At 43.5% G+C, this 23,881-nt stretch overlaps 2 protein-coding genes and 1 pseudogene across 3 annotated transcripts in view; 2 read left to right on the forward strand and 1 right to left on the reverse strand.

Moving 5' to 3' along the window:
- The window catches only part of Ints6 (integrator complex subunit 6), a 143,767-nt gene continuing 119,886 nt past the window's right edge, over nt 1-23,881 (reverse strand). Inside the window, exons 21-22 of one of the 2 annotated variants that reach the window (XR_005493766.2) lie at nt 13,742-14,059; nt 1-5,706 (exon numbers count right to left, since the gene is read on the reverse strand). The gene's annotated coding sequence lies outside the window, so the exon portion shown is untranslated. Of the gene's footprint in view, nt 5,707-13,741; nt 14,060-18,213; nt 18,552-23,881 lie in introns of those variants that run through there. The other variant, XM_063274427.1, reaches the window with a different exon arrangement.
- Serpine3 (serpin family E member 3) overlaps nt 4,236-23,881 on the forward strand; it is a 24,188-nt gene continuing 4,542 nt past the window's right edge. The window contains exons 1-5 of the mRNA XM_063274875.1: nt 4,236-4,497; nt 7,285-7,518; nt 8,807-9,004; nt 10,282-10,480; nt 19,408-19,508. Of these exons, the coding sequence (XP_063130945.1) occupies nt 4,236-4,497; nt 7,285-7,518; nt 8,807-9,004; nt 10,282-10,480; nt 19,408-19,508 (994 nt within the window). The remainder of the gene's footprint in view (nt 4,498-7,284; nt 7,519-8,806; nt 9,005-10,281; nt 10,481-19,407; nt 19,509-23,881) is intronic.
- On the forward strand, nt 13,996-14,331 carry Rpl38-ps7 (ribosomal protein L38, pseudogene 7; annotated as a pseudogene).

Consider the following 23,881-nt stretch of genomic DNA (forward strand, 5'->3'; position numbering starts at 1 on the left):
TTTTTAATGTTTTAGTTGTAATGCATCCTGGAGAATTCCCTTTTGGCCTTGTTTGTTCCACATTCTAAATGAATGTGTTTCTTCTGAAGATGAATGGCATTTCTCTTTCCAGTTTTGGAAATTTTTCTTCTACGATATTCCTGAAGATATTTCCTGGCTCCACCACGGTTTCCTTTCCTGCTTCATGAGCATAATTCAAAGCTTTTGTCTTTTCATGGGACCCCAAACCTTTCCATGTTCTACTCATACTTCTATCTCATTGGCCATTACTGAACTATCTGACTCCTCTGCTCAGTTTCTCTCCCCAACTCTCTTTTCTACATGGTCGTTCCATCGTTGAGGCTTATCTTGGAGATTTTTAATTGGCTTATTGAGTTTCTCATTTTCAGAATCATTTCGGTTTGAGTTTTCTTAAAATTCAAACTGTTTTCATGTCTCAGATTGGACATCTTGTTTCATTCCTCACTTGGTTTTTTGTCTTTGAGTGTTTGACCATAGTTTTTAATTGTTATTTTTAATTTTATCTTAGAGTTCTTCCAGGTCATCTTCAATGGGGGTCATTACTTTTGGGGCTTCATATTGATTTATTTCTGTGTTGGGATTTGAACATCTGAAGTTAGTTTATTGGTTGAGTCTTCCTTCCTTCCTTCCTTCCTTCCTTCCTTCCTTCCTTCCTTTCTTCCTTCAAATTACCTTCTTGTTTCACCAGGAATGACTACACTGTTCAGGAGGCTAACTCATACAGGGGTTGGGAATGTTGATTCTTCTGGTTTTGTTTTGTTTTATTTATTTGTATTTGGAGTATAAATACAACTCTCTTCAGGTCTTCTGCTTGTCAACTACAATTTGATGCCTTCAGTGGCCTGATCAAGGAACTTGGACCAAGTTTCCCCTGAGATAGTGTGGACTGATTCTGGATTTCAAGATGGGATAGGACAGTAAGAGGGTCCCATTCAGGCAGTTGGCAAGGGCTCTGGTGAACCCAGAGGTGGAAATGGCTTGTGTCTTCCAACTACATGTGCTTGCTAGAAAGTACCAAGTTGGGAATAGGCTCAGAGTGAGTGAGTCCCAAAGGGAGAGAGTGGGGTCTGAAGGAGGTATCGGTAGGGTGACCAGAAGGAATGAAGAGAAGCATCATAATCTAATAGTGCTGCACTTTGTCCGTCTAGAGGTGCTTTACCAGAGCATCCCTGAGAAATGAAAGCAGTCTAGAAGCATGTCACCAGTCCATAGAGTCTGGATAGACTATCAAAAGCCTTAGAATCCCGTGGGAATTCAAAAGACCCAATGTCTTGGCCCCTTAACAGACACCACTGAGACTATGGGAAATAACGTAAGCCTGAGAGTGAAAACAGGGGGCTATAGGTTCAAGCCTCAAGACTCTTGAGTTCTTCTGTCTTAGTTTCTCCCTCTGTGAAATGGGGATAATATGTGAGCTCCTGGGAAGTCACATAATATGCAGCTGTGAGTGGAAAGTAACAGTTCGTAAAACACAGCGGATATATTCAATAACATTTGCTTTGCTTGTTATTATGGCTCTGAATAACCAATATCCATATAAATAACCAATATTCATCCTGGCAAGATGGAAGCCACCACGCAATCTCTATAACTGGTCGGAGACCAATGATGGCTTCTGCCGAGCACTCCAAAGCAACACCAGTTGCTATTCATATTTTATTCATCCACACATTGAAATATTTAATCCATGTGGGAAATAACTCTAGCATTTTAAGTTTCCCTGGTATTGTTTCATGAGAATGCTTTCAAAAGCAGTTTAGAATTGTACATTCATAAAGTTAGGAAATCATGTTCACGGAAGTGACACAGCCACACTGCCCAATTTCAGACGTTGTTTTTCAGGCATATCTCCATCCTACTATTGGCAATTACTTAATCAACCTTTGCTAAAGTAAGTCCACCCTTAGGAACCTTGAAGTGTCACAAGGAAGCCCGTGGAGTTCCTGCAGCTTTCTGTTTAGCACTGTCAGTATGAACATCTAAAGTCCACACTCACAGAGAAAGAGTCCAGTGAGAGTGAAGCCCAGGTTGCTGATTCAGTGCTACATTTCCCCCAACTGGTCCAGAGCCTTGGAACCCAGCGGGCAATCAGGAGCTAGTTCTGAGATGCATGGATGGAATGCTCTCTCTGGGTACTTTAATGGGAATTAAATACATTTCTTTCCCCTGCCATACTGTGGCTTAGAGTCCAAGACACACAATGGTAAATTTACATCAAAATTCAAGGTTTGGAGAGATTTCACATGAAACAGCTACCAAACTGTAACTCCCCTAAGACTCCTGGATTAAATATCTATGATTAAACTTTAAAGTGACTTGCCCACTGATTGATTATAGGGCTGTGAGTACTTGTCAAGTTAAAGGGACCCCTATGGGATCTCTCTTCAATTATTATGGTGGACTTGTTGCACTGAATCTCAGGACCAATCTAGGGCTCACATTACACAGCAGGTACACCTACCTGCTTTTGTTAACAACAGGTAAAGCCAGCTGTCTTGCTCTAACCTGATTGAACCAGACTTTTCACTGCTTGCTTTTTCTTTTTCAGCATTGAACTTGCTGAAAGTTTGAGGTCATGCTCAAAGACTGATCTATTGTTTTGTTTCCAGGAGGAGGGGAGAGGCATTAGGTACCTGGCACCCAGCAAAACCCAGAGTTATCTCGGAATTCTTCAAAGTCATAAAGGGTTAGATGGAGGGTTCCTTGCTGGTACAACCAGGTCACAAGCCTTAGAAGGCGTACTCTGCTCTCATCTCAGCTTTGCTGCCTGGAGCTGAGTCGCTTCCCCTCGCTCCCTGCAGAACTTCGACGCTCCAGGAATTTGGACAGAGTGGTAGAGACATCGCCGGCAGAGACGGCAATTGCCAGCTTCCTCCCTGAGATGTCTTGTGATTCAGAGCACATTCTGCTCCACTCTTTTAAAAAGGGCAGCATGTTGATGCTCAAGGCACAAGGACAGAATCAAACAAGGAAACTACCATTTGATTAACGAGTCGGTGAGTATAGAACTCATCCCTGGTCGTCATGGCAGGACCTGGGTCACCAGAAGTCCGGGCATCAGAGTTTGTTTGCTAAGGGTTGCTAGTGTTCATGTCTTGGGAGCTGGCAGAAACTGCACGAGCTCTCAGAGTAGGACTTGAAGCTTTCACTAATGATCTGATACTGAAGCCTACTTTCTTTCTAGACATACATACCCATGCAAATTCCCTCGTCATGGGTTCCTAGGTCATGTACATTTGTGTTCAGCCCTGAAGGGAAGAGCTGGGAAACATGGCTTTTTCTCTTGGATCTTTATTTAAAGTGAATATCACTGAGCCCATGGCCTTGCTTATAAACTTATATAAGAGGTGCTTTGACTGGGCATTCCTCTCCCATCAACCTAGCCTGGCTCCACAGTTGGAGCACTTAGCAAAGATTGCTACCGTCTCTCTGTCGGCACAGCCAACAAAAGTGCTCTGCTCTGCTCTTCTTGCTCCCTTCTGGCATTCCTTTCTTACTCGTGGTAGCCCCTCGTCCTGGGAGGGCACAGTTCTGAGGAGGGACTTTCTATTATTATTGTTCTACTCTATGTGGAATAATCTACTACGTAGCATGGAGTCTACTATTCTAGGCCCAGTTATCCCATGCATCACTCTTTGAACATACATATACGGTCTTGATATTTCATGTAACACTCTTAAAGGCCAGGTATCTGTCACAGCTCTGTTCTCTTCCCATACCAATGAGTCACTGAGCTCTCTAGAGCACAGCCCCCATGACTATAGTTACAATATCTAGTATGGTTATGGGAATTTCAACCAAGAATATACAATCTTTTTAGCATAAAGAAATGAACTTTGAGCATGATTAGTACTATAATTACTCATGAGAAGCATGGCCCAGCTGTAAGCAGGCTAAGTACTAAGAAACCACAGGATGCACTTTTCGCATTTCTTTTCCTAACATAATGATTTGTTTTGCTATAACCAGGACTTTTCCAAGGCCACACATGCAGTAACAGGAGCAGATCTTCCAGCACGGGGTTGAGTTTTCAAAAGGATCCCAGCCCAGCCAAGCAGCCTAGAGAGGTAGGATCATGGTGGGTAAGCAAGGAAGTGTAGCAAGACTGTCCTTTGGGCTCTGAAAACAGAGCTGGGTGCCCCAGTTCTCAGGTGACTTGCTCTCGTCCATGTCACCAGCTTCTCCTCCCTTTGAACTGCAGGTGTCTGGCTACCATGCTGCCTCTCCTGCAGGTCACCCTCTTCCTTCTCTCCTCCTGCTTTTCAGCAGGAGGAGGCAGCCCCCTCAGTGAAGGCCTGTGGCTGCTGAAGACTGAGTTTGCCCTCCACCTCTACCAGAGTGCAGCAGCAGAGACAAATGGGACAAACTTTGTCATCTCACCAGCCAGTGTATCCCTCTCCCTGGAGATCCTGCAGTTTGCAGCCAGGGGCAACACTGGCTGGCAGCTGGCAGAGGCCCTAGGATATACTGTGCAAGGTAAGAGGCTTCCCCTCTCACTTCCTCTCAGCCCTGCTCCCTGTTCCACCCTGCTCAGGTGCTCTCAGTGGGGAGCTAAGATCCCAGTGTGCACAGGGGAAGAGACAGGGCCATGCATGAAGCACTCAGATTTTTACCAGCGCTGTTCTTGATTGAGGGGACTCCCTTCTAGCCTCATGGCAGTGTGATGGTTTTGAGTCACTGCCCCTTTTAGAATGCTTGCTGTGGCTGGGAGGGGTGGGAAACACCTTCTAAACATTCACTGATTGCCTCAACAACCCTTTTGAGGTTGATGATTTCATTGGCACCCCTATTTGGGGAAGCAGATAGGCAGAGGGTGGAGACAACTTGCTGGGAATCACATAATCAATAAGGGGCTGTGCTTAAATGTAAACTCTTTCGACCCAGGACTATGCTTTTGACCAACCTATTTTCATGATTCTTAGGTTTCTGCCAGCTTATATCTACATATTGTATTTCTCAAAACAGCTCTGCTAACAGCAGAGTCTTTAGAACACAGCTCAGGCAGCATTAACCTGCACTCGTGATGCAGCTAAGGCAAACATGGCCTTCCCTTCTCAATCAAGGACTAAGATGTAAATATAAAATTTAGTGTTGGTGAGTGAGGCAAGATTTCTTAGTTCCAAGGCAGTCTGTTATGTAGCAGGAACCCCATCTCAAAACAAAACAATGAGCATCACTAAAACTGACGAGAGTAGGCTTTGGATGAACTAAGATTTGTCAGAAGGTACATGAAATAATGCCAACTCAGCCTGGCTATGACTTCCTCTGGACACTTGAGCTAGCAAGTCAAGGTTAGCACTCAACATGTCTGGCACCAAGTGCCCCCTGAACTGCCCATCCTCCTCAATGCATACTCTGACCACTGTTGAAACAGGTCTTACAATCCTGATGGACAACAGATAGGTTTGTTCTCTGCAGGGACAACTGAAACCAAAGATAGTTTTTAGAACTTGGTCATTCTCAGCACTTATACCACAGCAGCGTACACGTCCACAGGCTCCTTTGTGGTGCTCTTGCAATATAGACCATGGCTGGTCAGGAACTTGTCTTATGCACAAGAGGAGAACTCTGAAGGCGGCAACTCTGTCTGGGGGAGCCACACATGTAGATGAGGGGGTGGGTGCTGCGTGGTTCTGTGATTCCACCAAGCAGGTCAGAGGCTCCCCAGAAGACAGTACATCTGAGCTGGTCAGGAAAAAGAAATGTGATTAATACAGAAAAGGCAGGCATAGAGTCTTCAACAGAGTCTCACACAAGTCAGGAAAAAGGATCTCGGTAGGACATGCAAGAGGGTGTCAGTTCTGAGACCAGATCCCATCCTGCTATCTGGTTAACTGGTTGACCATGAACAGAGCCCACGAAATATTGTTCAGATGACAGGAATTCTATGCAGGACAATAATCCCCCTAAATTTCTGGACCACAGGTTGAAAACAGATTTTCTAGAATGTAGTAAATACAATCCCTAATTCTCCCCAACCCCAAATCAATGTGCTCAACAGTTCCCCATTCATTTGGAGAACAGAGTTTCCCCAAGCAGGGTCTTCTCGAACCCAGCCGTTCCTCACCCTGTGGCCAACAGGATGAGGACGTGGCTTTACCTCCAACATGGTGATGCTAAGCACATGATGAGTGGGCCTGTCCCTCATCTGTCTCCACCCTGTGTAGTAGGACCATAGCCCTTCCTTCAAAGCATCATTGAGAGCATTCATTATAACTTAAGACTGTGGAGTGTTCTCTGCAATGCTTATAGACACCATGAAGCTTTAAGAATTTATTCTAGCATTGTACATTCTGGAACATACATAAGGGCTCTTCTCTGTGTGCAGATGGGCAGGGAAAAATCAGGCTCAGAGGTCCACTTCCAGGCCATCGCTCTGCTACTTCAATATTTCTGGCTTCGACAACACTCATCTCAGGCTGCATTTCTGTTGTTCTTTTTGCTGTGCTGAAACATCTGAGAAAAGCAGCTTTCGAGAATCCGGGGTTAGCACAGTAAAACCCTGGATGTGAGACCTCAGACGTGACATGTTGACAAGATCTGACTGATCTGGGAAGAGAAGCCTTAGTTGAGAAAATGCCTGCATCAGACTGGCCCATAGGCAAGTCTGTGTGGCATTTCCTGCATGAATGACTGATGTGAGAGGACCTAGCCCACCGTGGCTGTTGCCACCTGGCAGGTAGTCCCAGGATGTGTAAGAAATCAGGCTGAGCAAGACACAGGACAAGAAAGTCCTTCCATGTTTTCTGCTTCAGTTCTTGCCTCTAACTGCCTTGAGTTTCTCCCTGACTTCTCTAGGTAGTGGACTATAAACTAGAAGGCAAAATAAACCCTTTCCACCCAAGTTGCTTTTAGTTATGGTCTTTAACACAGCACAAACTCAATCTAGGAAAGCAACTCTTCAACCACTGCCCATCCTTGTTACGACACTGCACAGAACTCCTCTGGCGTCCTGTTAGAAGTTCCACTATGACACACTGGACCTGTCATATCCCCATGTCTAGACTCTCCTCCAGAACGCAGCAATGTCCCTAAATCAGGAAGTCAAACACAGTTTTGCCATTTCCAAGGCACTGCCAGACTCTCTTCCAGCTAGACTTGTTTGTGATCTAGCATGTTTTCTTCCAACTTCTAAGCTGTGGGTTAGGTGATTTCCACGAGGGTAGCTATGCCATTTCCAGTGACGGACTTTGAGGTGGACACACCTGAGACAACCTGAAGGTGGAAGCTGGGCAAGCCCTTACAAACACTCTTTTCTCACAGACCCAAGAGTGAGAGAATTCCTGCACACTGTTTATATCACATTGCACAACTCCAGTCAAGGCATCGGGATGGAGCTGGCCTGCACCCTGTTCATGCAAACCGGAACATCTCTGTCTCCCTGCTTTGTGGAGCAGGTCTCCCGGTGGGCCAACAGCAGTCTGGAGCTAGCTGACTTCAGTGAGCCTAACACCACTACCATGGAGGCCTCCAAAGGCACAACTAGACCGAGCACAGGTAAAGGAAAACCGCCTTCCTTGGCAAGGCTAAGGGCTGCAAAGAAATAGCACCAGCTATCACTTGTCCGAAGCCATGGTGAGGTTCAGGGTGCCCTCAACATTTTCAAATGCTCTAGGTTAGCTTTGACAATTGACTTTTAAAGAACTGATTCTTGGGGCCAGAGAAGTGGTTCAGCTGTTTTAAAAAAGGATGCATCAGGTAGCACACAATTGCCCTTAGCCCCAGTTCTGGAGTATCTGATGCTTGCTTAAAGCATCCAAGTTTACCTGCTTTCATGTGCATGTACCCACACACAGCAGATACATAGACACATAGTTAAAATACTTTTTAATTGGGGCTGGGGATTTAGCTCAGTGGTAGAGCGCTTACCTAGGAAGCACAAGGCCCTGGGTTCGGTCCCCAGCTCCGAAAAAAAGAACCAAAAAAAAAAATACTTTTTAATTAAGGAGTGATTCCCTATATCCTTCTTGAGCTGTCAAGAGATCCACTCAAAATCCAACATAGGTATTCTCAACTCCCAGCCTGGTATTCTTTAAGAAAAAGAAAGACTTGATCTTTCTCAAGTGCAAAGGCATGGGTATGAAAGTTGCTCAGATTCAAGTGCTCTTTTGTTGGGTGACTGATAGTAGTGTGTGGCCAGCTTCCCTGAGTCTCACGTCTCACATCTGGGAAGTAGAATGACAACCAGAAGTTGTGTAGATCTCTTCAAGCGTTTAGGCAGAGCCTAGCAGAGTATATTTATTAAACAACTGCAGGCCTGCGGCAGAAGCTGTCTCTGTAGGAATGATCTGCTTGCCTCTTCCTGTTCTTACAGGAAATTTTAACCACAACCCTCCCCAAAGTGTGTTATAATCATAGCTATCTCCACAAAGGTGTGGAGAGGGATTCAGCTCAGTATTTAACAAGTCCTAAGGTGGGTGACAGTGCAGTCAAAGAGCTTCATCCGTGCAAGCATCTGCCCAGGGAGACAATGCCTAATGATCTCTGGGATGACTCAACACAGCCAGGGACATCCAGAGCACTAGTAGAAACAGGGAGGGAGGCCACACTGAATGCATGCTAATGAGAAGGCTATAATTCAAATTGTAAGGTGACTGCCCCAGAGCAGCAGCTCAGTCATTAGGGACCCAGTCTGAATCCTGTGTTCTTACTTTCCATTTCCATGACAATAAATTAAAAGCCAGTTAGCATGGCCACTGTGGGTCCCTTGGCAGCATAAGGAATTAAAGCTTTTGTAGTAAACTAAAAACAACATGAGGCTGGAGAGAAGCTCTTCTGTCTGTAGGTGAAGGCCCAGGTAGCCCACTGTGGGGGCGGGCTGGTGCCCTGTCTACTCAACTCTCCATCGTGAGCACCATGACCTTCCAGAGTAGCTGGCAGCAGAGGTTCTCCTCGGTGGCCTTACAGCCCCTGCCTTTCACCTGTGCCCATGGCCTTGTACTTCAAGTCCCAGCGATGCACCAAGTGGCAGAGGTCAGCTATGGTAAGTTCTCCTCTCCAAATTCATAAAGTTGGAGGAAACTCAGCAACATGGGCAAGAGAGGGGAGGTAGCCTCTGTTTTATAGGATTGGTTGGAGATGTGTCCATCTCTGGGGGTCCATTCTCTGGGCTGTGGGAAGGCTCAAGGTAACAGGAGGCTTATAGAGGGGCCTTGAATGGTATGTCTATCTGGATGCCAAGGGCACAATTTCATGCTTGGTATTGGTCTCCACACTGATTAAGAACATGTTCGTGTGGAATCAACAATACTTGGACCAAATTCTCCTAGAAGACACCCTTATGACACAACATCCAGCCAGGACCAAATGAGGGCTGAAAGGCCCCCAGACTAAAGGACCCCTGGTCCTGAAATGCCATTGGTCCAAATGGCCCTCTGGCCTATGGTTATTTGTCCCAGTCAGAGGGGAGGTTCCCAGTGCCAGCAGATGCCTAGTGGCCTCATGTTTGCTACAGATGCCAGCAGGCTCTGTACTAAGTATGAGCGACAGCATGCAGTGGGTTCACCTTTCTACATTCCCTCAGCAGCACCGACCCTTTTTCAACTCAGTGAATTCTGCTGCTGTCACCTGTCCCATCACATCCTATAACAGCACTCCACCTGGTGGCCTGGACTTGTCTTTGGCCACAGACTTCCAGCTGCCCATCCTGAGACCTATTTAGGTCACGGAAATGGTTGGTCTTAAGTCAAATCCAGCCAGAATATGTGTTTTGTTGAGTCTGTAGAATATTTCAAGAGTTGGGCATTATGAAATGTAGATTTAAAGTCTTTGTTTTTTGTTTGCTTATTTTGGAATTTGGGGGGTGATAATTATTATTTTTTTATTAACCATTCCATTTGTTTACATCTCAAATGAACCCCACTTCCTAGTTACTCCTCCACAAAACCCCATCCCACATCCTCCCCTTTGCCTCTATGAGGGTGCTCTCCCACCCACCCACCCTTAAGACCTTCTTGAAAGATAAGGTGTAACACCAAGAGCCTGAATCCTAATAAGGTCAGACTGGAAGCTCCCTAAGACGCTGCCCAGCAGGCCCAGCGGCTGGATCCTTGAGTAAGGCTCTGTGGGAGATCTCAGAGAGCGTTAGGAACATTAACGGGGTCACCCAATAGTTCCCAGTCTCAGATTGCTTCCTGAGGCTGAGGAGGACACCCTGTTTTACTGTTGCTGTCTTGTAAGTCTGCTTACTCCAAGTTGTAGCATCGTTGGGTTTTCCTAGCTTCTAGGTCAGAGCTACTTCCTGACCCTTTGAACCCCTAGGCCAGTTCCAGGATGCTGCAGGCCATAAGGTAGATGTTTTGGAGCTGCTCTACCTCGGAAGGGTGGCCAGTTTGCTCTTGGTGCTTCCCCAAGACAAGGGCACTCCTCTGGACCACATTGAACCACACCTCACAGCCAGAGTCATCCACCTCTGGACCACAAGACTAAAGAGAGCCAGGATGGATGTGTTTCTCCCTAGGTGAGTGGGTACATCTTCCTTACAGAACAGTTATCATGGTAGCCAGTGGGGCTTGCACTTTAGAGCCAAGTGATCAGACTCAAGGCCTATCCTTCTCCTGGGCTACCTTGCCAAATAAGCTTTAACCAGGGAGAGGTTCCCTGGAGTTCGTGTCTATTCTGAAGATCATGATACATACAGAGTTGAGTCCCTGGGTTTTCCCAAGATGAACTATTCGACTCAAGTCCCCACCCTCTTGCTCCAAAGGCAATGCCATGGTGTGATGAAGAAACACAAGGACGAACCCTTATACGTACAGCTGTCATTTCCACCAAACCAAAGAGATAAGATTGCTTATGTAACTGAGAAAACTTATATGTAATTCTAGTCAGAAGCCAAATGAAGACACAAAAATTCAAAATGTTTCCAGAAATGGGGTGGTACAGCTATAAGTGCAGGCAATCAGAATGATGGCCAGTTCGAAGCCAGCGTGGGTTACAGAGTGATTCTTCCTAGCCTGAGCCATTCAGTAAGACCCTGTCTCTATTAGATAGTAAATTCAAGACTTTGTGCATCTGTGCTGAAGATACATTTGTTCTAAGTGGAGAGGTTCCTCTGTTGAAGAAAATTCAGTAGATATAAATATATATATATATATATTTTTAAAAATCCAATGACTATGCTAGATCTTGTTTTCCAAAGCAAAGATGTTAGCAAAACGCATTGTTTACAAAATGGTTCTGCCTAAACTTTTTCAGATGATGAGATTGTCTGGCAATCTGAAATCAGCATAGCTGTGTAGATCAGCCCTAAGGACATAGTGTTGATACCCAGGAGCTCATCAGCAGCATAAGGATTCTTTATCTACCTGTCCACTTGAAGCCTTGGTCACACTCCAAGACCAGGGCTCCCATTGAATAAAGTAACAGCTTTAGTAGTGCTCCCTCAAGCAGTTAAAAATAAGCCCATCTCCTAGAACAAAAACATACAAGGAGAGACCCAAGGAGGCAGGGCCTAGATCTAAAATGAGATCAGGCCAAAGTTGAACTCAAACCCAAGGAAAAAAACCCATCTCTCAAAGCCAAATGCTCAGCCCCTGCCAAAGCCTCTAGTCTGGTTCCGCTCCAGTACAATCAGTGCAGGAAGGAGGGAGTGCTTGCAGGCTTCATGGAGAGAAAGTGCAGCTCAGCGAGGAACTTGTTATCTCACATGAAGAGGAGTAGATTGTCCCAGAGTAGCTGATATAAGGAAGACTCCCAAGGAAACGCTCAGCTCCACAGAGAGAGGACACTTTCACACTCATGTTCTCCCAAACCTTCAGCAGTGACCCCCAAAAAACACAGGAAAGGAAGAGGAGGAGGAAGAGGAGGAAGAGGAAGAGAAAGAGAGAAGATCTGAGGGCCTCAGCAATGACTTAAACAACTTTGTTCTGATGAATACAATCACCAGAAAAGTATCAGGCCTCTAATTCAGCTCTGTGGAATATGCTTGACCCAGGGAGTGGCACTATTAGAAGATGTGGCCTTGTTGGAGTAGGTAAGGCCTTTCTGGAGGAAGTGTGTCACTGTGAGGGTGGGCTTTGAGACCCTCTTCTAGCTGCCTGGGAGATAGTCAGTCTGCTCCTGGCTTCCTTTGGATGAAGATGTAGAACTCCCAGCTCCTCCAGGGCCATGCCTGCCTAGACACTACCATGTTCCTGCTATGATGATAATGGACTGAACCTCTGAAACTGTAAGCCAGTTCCAGTTAAATGCTGTCCTTTATAAAAGCTGCTTTGGTCATGGTGTCTCTTCACAACAATGGAAACCCTAACTAAGACAAAGACTAATAGAAGTGTTTTTTTAGGAAAATAAAACTATTTCATAAGCTAAACCAACCTTACACACATAGACATGCACAAGTACACTCACTTACTCCAGACCAAAGAGCAAAAAACCAATCAAACAAAAAGCTAAGCTATAAACTCTTCAGGCAGTGCTTCTCAATCTGTGGGCCATGTGTGCTTGGGGATGGCATATCAGACACTTACATTATGATTCATAACAGTAGCAAAATTACAGTTATAAAGTAGCAACAAAACTGATTTTGTGGTTGGAGGTCACCACAACACGAGGAACTGTATTGAACGGTCACAGCACTAGGAAGGTTGAGAAGCACCCCTGTAAGAAATGAACTGAAATGCTAATACTGCTTTAGGTTTGGGCTTGGACATAGAGCTTGGACCACAGTTGATGTGATTGGGAGTTGGTTCATTCGCTTGCTTGTTTGCTTTTTGACAGAGCCTCACTGTGTAGCCCTGTCTATTCTAGGACTTGCCATGTAGACTTGGCTGGCCTCAAACTCACAGAGATCCTCCTGCCTCTGCTTCTCATGTCAGGATTAAAGTGTGGGCTACTACATCCCACTGCACAGCCAGCTTTTGAGTAAGAACTTAACTCTAGCTCCTCAAAGTATTCATTTTCTGTGCTCTGTGCTTGTCATATAGACCTCAGTGAATGAGAGCCCAAAGATCTATACCCTGTGGAGCCCAGTGCAATGTTACACGTTAGTGGGCACAAGCCCGGTGGTGAGCCTGAATGTGAACATCACCAAGCAGTGCTCTGAGGTGAACTATGAAGCCATCTTCCAGAGTAATTATTTATTTATAAAATTAAATGCACAAGGATAGTTGGCTTTCATTAAGAACATTTAACCTGTTAAATAATCAAGAATGGATGTTTCAAGGCTGTTTGTATCCATAATCCTGCAATCATAGCCATGCTCACAGAGAAGACTAATAATGTCAAATAATATACTTAATGAATAAAATGCATGTTCTGGGTATAGACAGGAGAAAGCTGAGAACATTTACAAAATTAGATATGATATTGTACTAGCCTGCTTTGCAATGAAATCCTGGCTGTTTCTACCATGGTCCAAGGTATAAATCCAGATATAAATCAGTTTGCTTTTCAGTTTATTCCCTAATATACTAGAACATCACACACACACACACACACACACACACACACACACACACAAATACACACATTTCATTTAGCTCACAGTTCTGAAAGTCTGCTCTGTATCAGGACACAGACAATGGCATCACAGTGGCAGAAGGGCACAGTGCAAGAAGGGATGTGACAGAGATTTAGGGTCTGGCTTTTTCTTTTGCATAGAGACCCACTCTCGTAAGAACCAACAGTAGAACTGTGTTTATACCTCCCAAGGGCTGTCCAGAGTAGTCACCTTCTATTAGGCCCAACTTCCCAAAGGCCCCACCAATGCAATACCACTTACCCAGAGAGCCAAGCTTCCAGCACAAGAACCTTTGCAGAAACACTCAAGTAATGTTCCAACTACGTAACCCACACACCCAAAGTGAGTCTTGCTCCTCCTTGAAGAGGCTGATGGTTATCATGAAGCACAAGTTTCCCAAGGATATTTCCTCGCTTTCTTTTAAAAATATGGGATATAGCTCCCCTGTCTCCTCTCTTCGTTTCTCTCCTCTGTGAGTGTTTTGGGTGCAGTTGTCCAAGTCCAATGCTGTCACCATGCCTCGGAAAACTGAGGAAATCAAGGGCTTCCTGTTCACAGTCCAGCGAAAGGACGCCAAATCTGTCAAGATCAAGAAGAACAGGGATAATGTGAAGGTCAGGGTTAGCTGCAGCAGGAACCTTTATATCCTGGTCATCACAGACAAGAAGAAGCAGAGAGCCTGAAGCAGTCCCTACCCCCTGGTTTGGCAGTGAAGGAGCTGAAATGAGCCAGACTTCTGCATTTGACTATGAAAAACCCTGAAAAGTTAAAACATTTAAATATATATAAAAGTTACTTTTGTAGTGCATATTGTACTTGGTGAGGTAGCACATGTCTTTCATATCAACATTTGGGAGGCAGAGGCAGATAGAGATCTCTGTGAGATAGGTAGATAGATAGATGATAGATAGATAGATAGATAGATAGATAGATAGATAGATAGATAGAATGCACATTGCATGGCTCTTTTGTATTTTTACAAAATTTTGCAGACATAAATAATAATTTTGATTTTTTTTTTGTTTGAGAAAGTGTTTGACATAGCCAAGGATGACCTTGAACTCTCTGATCCGTCTGCCTCTGGATCCTGAATGCTGGGCTCATAGGTATGCACCAGGGTCATTGATTTATATAGTGCTGGGGATCAAACTCACAGCTTCATGCACACTAGGCAAGCATCCTATCAACTGAGCTATATGTCCAACACCAAATTCTAAAAGACATTTAGACCACGGTGGTGTGTGCTTTTAATCCCAGCACTCAGGAGACAGAGACAGGTGGATCTCTGTAAATTCGAGGCTAGCCTGGTCTCAAATTGAATCCAAGAAAGCCAGGGCTTATAACACTGAGCCCAAAAACTGAAAAAAAATATTTATTACTTTAAAAAGAAACACATATTTATTGGTCATTACTACTCAGTACTAGGCAACCACTAGTTCTCTCTCTCTCTCTCTCTCTCTCTCTCTCTCTCTCTCTCTCTGAATGATCTCTCTGAATGATCTCTTAGGGACTTTTCATGCAAATCAACAAATATAATCTTAGCCTTTTTATTTGGGCTTTTTTTCCCACTGAACACAAAGTTTTAGTATTTCATCTTTTTAATGGCTGAATAATATTCTAATGTGTGGATATACCATATTTTATTTAAGCATTCTTTTAAAATGTTTTTAAATGGTATAGAATGACACCCCCCTTCTTCCAATGACCCTCTCTTGAACCTCTTCTGTGCTCCTCCTCAAATTGTTACTATTGCTACATGTAACAACCATTAACTGTTGTAGTTGGTTTTTTTCTTTTGCTTTTCCAGAAAGGTTTTCTCTGTGTAGTCCTGGCTGACCTGGAACTTGCTGTGTTTGTGGACTAGGCTGGCCTTGAACTCACAGAGATCTGCCTGCTGGGATTGAAGGCACCTGCCCCTCAGCCCCCCCCCCCCCACCAGCATGCCTGTAGTACTTTATCTAGGGGTGTGATCCAGTGGAAATTTCTCCTTTCATGTTAAGAGGTCCATTGAGATTATCGTTGTTCTGGTCTTGCTTATGCAGCCATTCTAGGACAGACTATCTCATGATTGCCTATTTAAACTTTCTCTCAAAGATCTATGCCTATTTTTCAGAGTTTTGTAGGTTTCACTCTTTGGGGTTTTGATCCACTGTGAATTAATTACTGTAACCTTGACAACATGAGTGCCAGAGGACACCAACCTCCCTTACTGTGGGAAACCTACATCTAACTTTTACTCCCACAAAACTAATAGCTTGCTCTTGACAGCTCTTATACAAAGTAGTTAAACAATATATATTTTGTGTGTGATATGTAGTATGTATGGCTAAAAAAATGAGGCCCACAGGAGGCCATGCCACTTTCACAGATGATCAAGATAGCATAGGAAGGGTACTGCAGATGTTTAACAGAGGCAGCTGTAAAGTGATCACATGACTGTAATACACTGTTGTTAGTCTTATGCAGTTATGATTCAACGCAGCGCTTTGTCTGCTCACATTCTCAAGAGTGAAAGGTGCAGCATGTGGCAGTTTCTAAGTGTATGTTAAGCTTAATTTGTTCTAGCAGGTTTGCATGTATCCTCTGGTAGTAAATGACAAATTAGACCATAAGTTTTGTTATTTTGTCTTTTTTATTTTTTCCGCAGCTGAGGACCCAACCCAGGGCCTTGTGCTTGATAGGCAAGTGCTCTACCACTGAGCTAAATCCCCAACCCCAGACCATAAGTTTTATGTGTCCACCTTAAGTGTTATTTTTCTTGGCTGCAAATTGTTGCAAAATTTCAAAAAAGAAAAATCTATGTTAAGTGGACCTATGAAGCCCATGTTAATCAAGAGTCAACTGCATTTGGTGTAAGCAGAGGCCAAGTCTTCATGTGTTTGTATGTGGAGATTGGCCCAGTGTCAAATAACATTTACCAAAAGGATCATTTTTTTCCTCCATATTTTCTCTCCTTTTTTTTTTTTTTTTTTTTTTTTGGTTCTTTTTTTTTCGGAGCTGGGGACCGAACCCAGGGCCTTGCGCTTCCTAGGCAAGCGCTCTAACCACTGAGCTAAATCCCCAACCCTCCTCCATATTTTCTTGACATCACATCACTCTCAAAATTAATTGCCAAATGTAGGTTTATTTCTCTCAGTTTGATTTCATAGGCATAGATTCTAGTGTTCTTGTATCACTCTGGCTCTTAGAATTTTCAGTCTAGAAATCAGGAAGTAAGTCTAACTTAGTTCTCTTCTTCCTAAAGAAGTGTCTTACTTATGAACTACAGGGTCAGCTTACCAGTTTCTCTCCAAAACAAGCAGGTTGGCGTTAGACACAGGCATGTCTTGTGTATATCAGCCAGGGAGCGCTTTGAGCTTTGGGTGTCTTCCATTCTGCTGTTTCTTTGACAGTGTTTTGTGCTTCTAGGTGTTTGTGTTATACTTAAAGCTGAATTTATTTCTAAGTCTTTGGCTTATTTTTGGTGAATTAGAAATGTTTTCTGAATTTCATCTTCACATCGTATTTATGATAGTGTATCTCAAATGAGCTCTAATAGGGGATTTTTGTGTTCTTCAATATTTTCTACACCCAAAACCAAGTCATCTGTGAAGGCAAATAGTCACTTCTTTCCTTTTCTTAAAATTCTATTTTATATTATGTTTTTTTCATGATGCTGGGGATTGAATTCAGGGGTCCTTGCATGGTAGGACCTCTGAGCTCTATCCCTAGCCATTACGTCCTGTGTAATATGGATGCCTTTTTTTTCTAACTTTGTATTACCCTTACTCCCCAACCCCAACCCTGCACAAGGCCAAATAGAATGATGAGAGTGGCCATCCTTGTCTTGTTCTTGATCTTGGATGGAAAGCTTGTAGAAAATACTCAAGGCGAGAGGTTGTAGGCATTCTTCATCATCTTGAGTTACCTCATGTCCCATGATGGCTGAGTATTTGATGCCTTTGGGGTTTTTGTTTGCTTGGGGTTATGTTGTTTTCAGGAGTGATGTTCAAGCAAGCTAGTGCTCTATCTACACACTCCCAAGTCCTGTTGCTTTCTTAATCGTGAGAAGATGCTAGATTTTGTCAAAAGCCTCCTCTGCATCTGTTGAGATGACCATGGGATCCTAATCCCTCACTTTGTCAACAAATGTGTCATCACCATGTCGTGAGCATCTTACATTCTTATGAGTTCTGCTTGGTCATGGCAGGAGTCTATGATGCTGGACTCAATTTGAACCTACCTCTTCTTGGGTCAATCCCTACTATGTAGTTGAGAATTCTTATGGACTATGGCTTTCTTTCCATGTGACGCCCTTGATAGTTTCTGTAAACGGCAGGTGGCTTTCTGGTTGTTGTTTCCTTGAGTTACTGTGCCCTCTCATTCCCTCTAGCTCTGCTTTCCTAGCCGTGCAGGAACATGAAATCATACCTCACTTGTCGCTTTTACTGAACTAAAGCAGGATATTATTTAGCTTTATCACCCACCACATCTCAGCTGCAGATTTTAACTTTCTTAATATTACTGAGAAATCACAGTCAAAACACAATGCTAAGTACACATGCTATACCAAGCATTGTGCTGAACACAATGGCTTTTCATTTAATTATCACAGCCCTATTTAAATTTTACTGCCGTCAGGCTTACTTTGCAGAGACAGACAATAAGGAAATGGGGTAAAGTAGCTTGCCACTGAGTCTGGAAAGTGAGCCGTTCCTGGCAAGAGGAATCAGAAAAAGTGAGGTCCACAGCACTAACCATTACATTTAACATTTATGTTTTTTGAAAAGGATATTTTCTGGACTTAAGACAATTTCATAAATGAGTCAAATATTTTGAAAAATGTCAACATACCATTTTTTCTAAAATTATATATGGTTTATACAAAAGACAATTAAATTATATATATATTTTTTTTTTTAATTTTCAAAGACAAATAGCAGTTTCATCCTCTTTGAAGGCTTGCTTCTTGGATGGCAAATGTAAAGTGCTTTGTCCTGGGTACATGTTGGTGTGCTCATTCTTTCTCATCTGCCGTTTACCAGGCAAGCCAGGGCTGAATTCCTTCTCTGATGCATATCAAACGCACATACTGCACACAGCAAACATGAAAACGTGTTACACAGTAGAGAAAGCTTCACAAGGTGTTATATACAAGGTACTGGGTATTTTCTCTCCTCTACTGCGTAAGATTCTACCCAAATGTGAGGAGTGATGTTGGCTAGGCTGGCCCCACATTCCCAGAGCTCAGAGTTGAACTGAGGTGCACCATATACTCATTGGGTCATCTTCGGCAGGTTTCTTAAATACTTTATGCTTTGAATTTTCCATCTACTGCATAAGAGATAATTGCCATTATATGAAAATGAAGTAATTTCTATGAAGCTCTCATCATAGTGTCTAACACAGTGTCAGCACTATTCATTTAATTAATTTATATTTATTTTATTAATATTAAAAACGAGCTGAAGTAGCTTCTAGGTCATTTATGGTGTCATAAAGCATATCATTAGGAAGTAGACTTTTGTGTGCACCTTGAATACAACTATGCAAACTGGGCTTTAAGAACCAGGAGTCACAGGGCTGGGGGTGGAGCTCAAGTAATAGAATATTTCTCCAGCATGTAGGAGGTCCTGGATCCTATCTCTAGTACCATTTTGAGAAAGTCAGAGAAAGTCCTACAGCTGAGTAGGAAGGTAACAGCTGAGGAATGGAGAGTCGTTTAAAGGCAATCAGGGAAACAGGGCCATCCCAATGTAAAGACAACGCTGGGGGAAAATCCAGAGGGGTCAGCCTCATCTCAAGTATGATTCACAGGAAGGAACAATGAAAAGTAAAGTGGGGAGGGGGGCCCAGTGTGCACTGATTTCCAGTTAGAACCTTAGACTTCATGCGGTATGAGAAGAGTGTGAATTCTAAATAACTAATCACTTACTACTGTTTTGCAGGTTTAGGATCCAAAATCAGTTTGACTTAAAAAGTATTTTAAGATCTTGGGGTATCACTGATCTTTTTGACCCACTCAAAGCTAACTTGAAAGGAATTTCAGGTAATAATTATTCAATTCTTCCCATCTTTGCGGGGTATTATGCTTGGAAGTTTTGCCATACTTTGATTAGGAGATCCTTATTGCTTCATTGAGTTTTTCACAGAGAACACTGCATAAAATAATAAAGGGGTTAGCTTTGTGTAAGAATGTGGAGCTTCTGATACAACCTGTTTTGACTAGAATTGATGGGTGAGGGGTGCTCGCTCCTTGATGATATGAATGGTTTTTGAAACCATTCATGGTGAGTCAAGTGGCCATAGGATGCAATACAGAGCCCTCCCTCTGCCAGACTCTCATGGAGACTGTAGGCAGCATCAGCACCAGCATCACGCCCTCTGCCGTCACACCAGCATCATGGCCATCCCATTTCTACACTTTCCTTCCTTGTTGCCTTTAACTCCTCCTGCCTTTTATAATGGTCTAAACACACATCTTTCCTTTGGCCATTCCTCAGATTCCCCATGCTTTCATGACCTTGCCCTAAGATGCTCTTTTTCCTGGCATCCATGCCCCATTGTTTCCCAGTTAATGCTACTGCTGACCCACAGGAGCCATGTTTGCAATGACCTGAGCTTCCACCACACACCAAAAGGACAAGGAATGCTAACATCTACTTTGGGGATTCCTTGAGGGAACCACTGGCTCAACTTCTGCCAAGTTAGGTGGCCTTGGATTGTTTCTACTCTGCAGATTATAAGGACAGAACACTGTAGCAGGCATTCTCATTGGTCTTGAGACTGCCCTTACTTGAACTTCAAAGTTACCATTTTAAACATCAGACCACTGGAACATAGGATACTAAAACTTTGGTCAGAATCTTCCCTCTTTATCACAGAAAAGAACAGGAGTTTGATCTTCAAGTCCAGGCTTATGCTTTAGATGTGAGCAGACAGAACAACCACAAGTTACTTTATATTAAATAAAGCATAACAGGGAGGATCTAATCAGAGTACTAACAATTTGCCATCTTGGGGCTGTGGGACTTCATAGAGGAATGCTTGCTGAGTATGCAGAAAGTTCTGGGCTCCATTTCCAACATACCATCCCCTCCCCACAAAAAACCCTACCTACCACTCCTTTACTTATTGTCTAAATGTTTAGGTAAGACAATAGTCAAGTTTTGGCAGTGTCCACAATGCTTGGTGGCTAACTGGTGGCTTAGTTGGAAACTTTCCATACCGACAGGCATGCTTTGGCACTGCAGGAAAGGAACAGCAGAACGAAGGCAGAATGACGAGGAGTAAGGAAGGACAGGGCGGCCAAGCTACCACTTTCAGTAACAGGTGGCCATAACTTCCCAAGGCTTCGGAGTTCAGCTCTGGTATCCCTGCAGCTATCGGAAATTCTATTACTCCTTTAATCATCCAAATTAAAAATATTAGGATGCTGGATTCAGGAGCCAGTTACAGAAGCGGGGGGAGGGGGGAGGAACTTTAAAGCTATTCTTGGCCCTCTCTTCCACACCATTGTATTTAATGTTTTACTGCTCCTCCTTTGTAATTCCCTACCTCCCCCCCCCACCCCCAGAATCTGAGAAAAACATACTCAAATGCCAATCTTGCTGAACCACTCTATGCAAAAACTGCTATGGCCTATAATGTGAGCATCCACTGTTTTTGAGACAGACTCTCTCACTGGCATTGGGTTACACTGTCTGGGGCATTAAGCTATGGAACTTCCCTGCCTTTCTCCCTTACCCCACCCTCCAAGTGCTCCAACTATAAGCATGCACCTTGCCACCTGGCTTTTTTACATGGGTTTAAGAAATCAAACATGGGTGCTCATGTTTGAACAGTAAGAACTTTACCAACTGAGCCATTATCCCAACTTATCACCAAGTCTTCTAAGTACCATCTACATGGTTCACATACATGCAATTCGTTTACTTATGTTTGTTTAAACCAACATAATCATAGGCTCACAGATCTGGCTTCGTTAATAAGCCGCCATGTGTTAAATGTGGAGTTTGCTTGCATTCATGCTTACTGATGCAACCTAATGATCTCCCACTGTTTTGCTCCAGTAATATAGAAGTCAACAAATGATGACCTATTGTGGGCTTTTACTAAATAAGCAGCTACTTACATTTATTAAAAATAATCTAGGCTGTTTTCTTGCTACAGTAGTGAAACTGAGTCACTGGGCTGGACATCATGGGATTGGTGACAGCTAAAATTATTATTTTTATAGATGGCTTGCCAACTAGTTCTTTCCAATGCCAAGCCCACTCATGCTTGTACCCAAGTGGACTTCTACCTACTCTAGAGACAGGACCATTGAACAGTGTCCTCATTCCTAAAGTGGAGAGCCACCACTCAATTCACCAATTGTATGACACAATCCTTATTTATTGTGTGTGCATGCTGGTGTTGGGGGACATGAACACAGAACACATGTGGAGGTGAGAGGAATTCTTGGGAAGTAAGTTCCTCCTTCCACTCTTAGGTGAGGCAAGCGTTACCTACTGAGCCGTCTCACCAACCCCATCTGCAGAGGGTTTTGTTTTTGTTTTTTAATTAGAGAAATGATCAATAAACAGAGCCACCCTCTCTTCAAAGAACCAGGGGGTTACCAAGTTTTATACTACTGAGGAAACCTAATAAAATCTTTCTTCCAATTCAGTTCCAAAGCCAGAATCACAACTCTCCTTCCCCAACAACAGAGCATGTCTGCTCCTTCTTGGCATCATTTTATTTAAGAGGTCACAATTTCAAAGCTCTGCTGAGCCCACACATAGCTCTCCCTCCTGACCCTCTTATCCCTACAGATTACAAAGCTAGTGAATTGTTCCCATCTCCCTCTCACTGAAGAGAAGAGGCAGGCACCTGTTCTGGGTAATCCCCTTCCTTAAGGATCACCAGCAAGCTTTGACATAAACATGTGCCTCCAGTTCAGGTGTTGTGTATAAACTCAACACTTTTTAGAGACTATCTTAGTCTTTGCTTTCATATAGAAACTATTCTTCATACTTTGCCTTCATAAGTGGGTGGTCAACTTCAATTTCTACCCATAGTGCAAGCTATATGCTACATGACTTGAACAGGCCGACAATCTAGAGTGCATGAATTGACTTGAGCCACAGTAAGTCAACAATGGACAGAAAGATGTAAGAAGTAGGGGAAAGGTGGAGAAAGCAACCAATACAGCTAGTTTGTGAGCCATTGAAGAGCCCTCCTGACACTTTCTATATCCTGGGCTAGCTGCAATCATATATTATACACCCACTCTTCATTTCTTAGCTAAGTGAAAAGATGAAGAAGATAAGCAACTAGCTCTTCTCAAAGGAAATCATCATTATCAAAGAGACAAAAGGAGGCAACTGATGTCCAGTCTGTGCTGAGGAGCTGAGGTCCCAATGCAGATAATGATTTAAAACATGTGTGGCCGGTAGTACATAAAAGAATGATAGCATCCACCGCCGAAGGAGGTGGGAACTAAATCCTTGCTTAAAGGACCTCACGTGCCTCTTCCTGTTGGATGTACACATCAACCATTTCTTTTACACATGTACAAACCAATCATTATTCTGAAAGTTGGGCACAGTAGTAAAGTGAATATGCCATAATTTCTACTTGCTAAAAGTCTAGGAGGGGAGACATAACCCCAGGGAAAAGGAATGCAAAGTATGCTGGTATGAAGGCATTAGAATTCCATATATGCTGACACCAACATGAAATACAGGCACCGATGTTTATAGTTGACTACGATGTGCGCCTTCCACAAAGTTGTTAGTCAACTGAGACTGAAGGGAGGTGGTTTCAGGGTTGAGAGGTATGCACTGCAGTCCTGCTGGAGCCACTCATAGCAAACCAGCAGCTCCAACAAAGCTTCCTAGACACAACATGGAATCCATTAACCTGCATCTTTCACATTTAACTAATTAAGGAGCCTGTCTACAGAACAGCATCTATAAAGAATTCTGAGGGCACATTTTGGGGAAACGGGTTATATAACCTTTTACAATGCCAACAGTTCACAAAAACAAAGGCTGGGAAAACCCTCATCTTTTCCTAGTTATTAGTGGAATAACTCAATAGCCACCTTAATAAAATAGGCCAGCTACAGTCAGAACACAAGATAAAGGAGGAATACAGGCTAGTCTACAAAAATGTCGAGTCTTAGCAAAGAGAAAACTTTCAGAGATGTGACAGTCGGTAGCGTGCTGGCTGAGTAGTCTAAGGGTTATGCAGAGCTAGACAGTTATTGGGCCATCCTTAGAAGAGGGAGGGGGCTAGGATACTTAAGCAACTCACTTGCCTTGCAAAGACAAACAGCCACTCTAGCCTACTGGAGATGCATTTGTGTCTGTCAGTCCCACTTCTTACAATGATCCACATACAAGATTTGCTGTATGCTAGCTGACAAGCTGAGTG

Source organism: Rattus norvegicus, chromosome 15 (assembly GCF_036323735.1).
Source record: "Rattus norvegicus strain BN/NHsdMcwi chromosome 15, GRCr8, whole genome shotgun sequence".
NCBI lineage: Eukaryota > Metazoa > Chordata > Mammalia > Rodentia > Muridae > Rattus > Rattus norvegicus.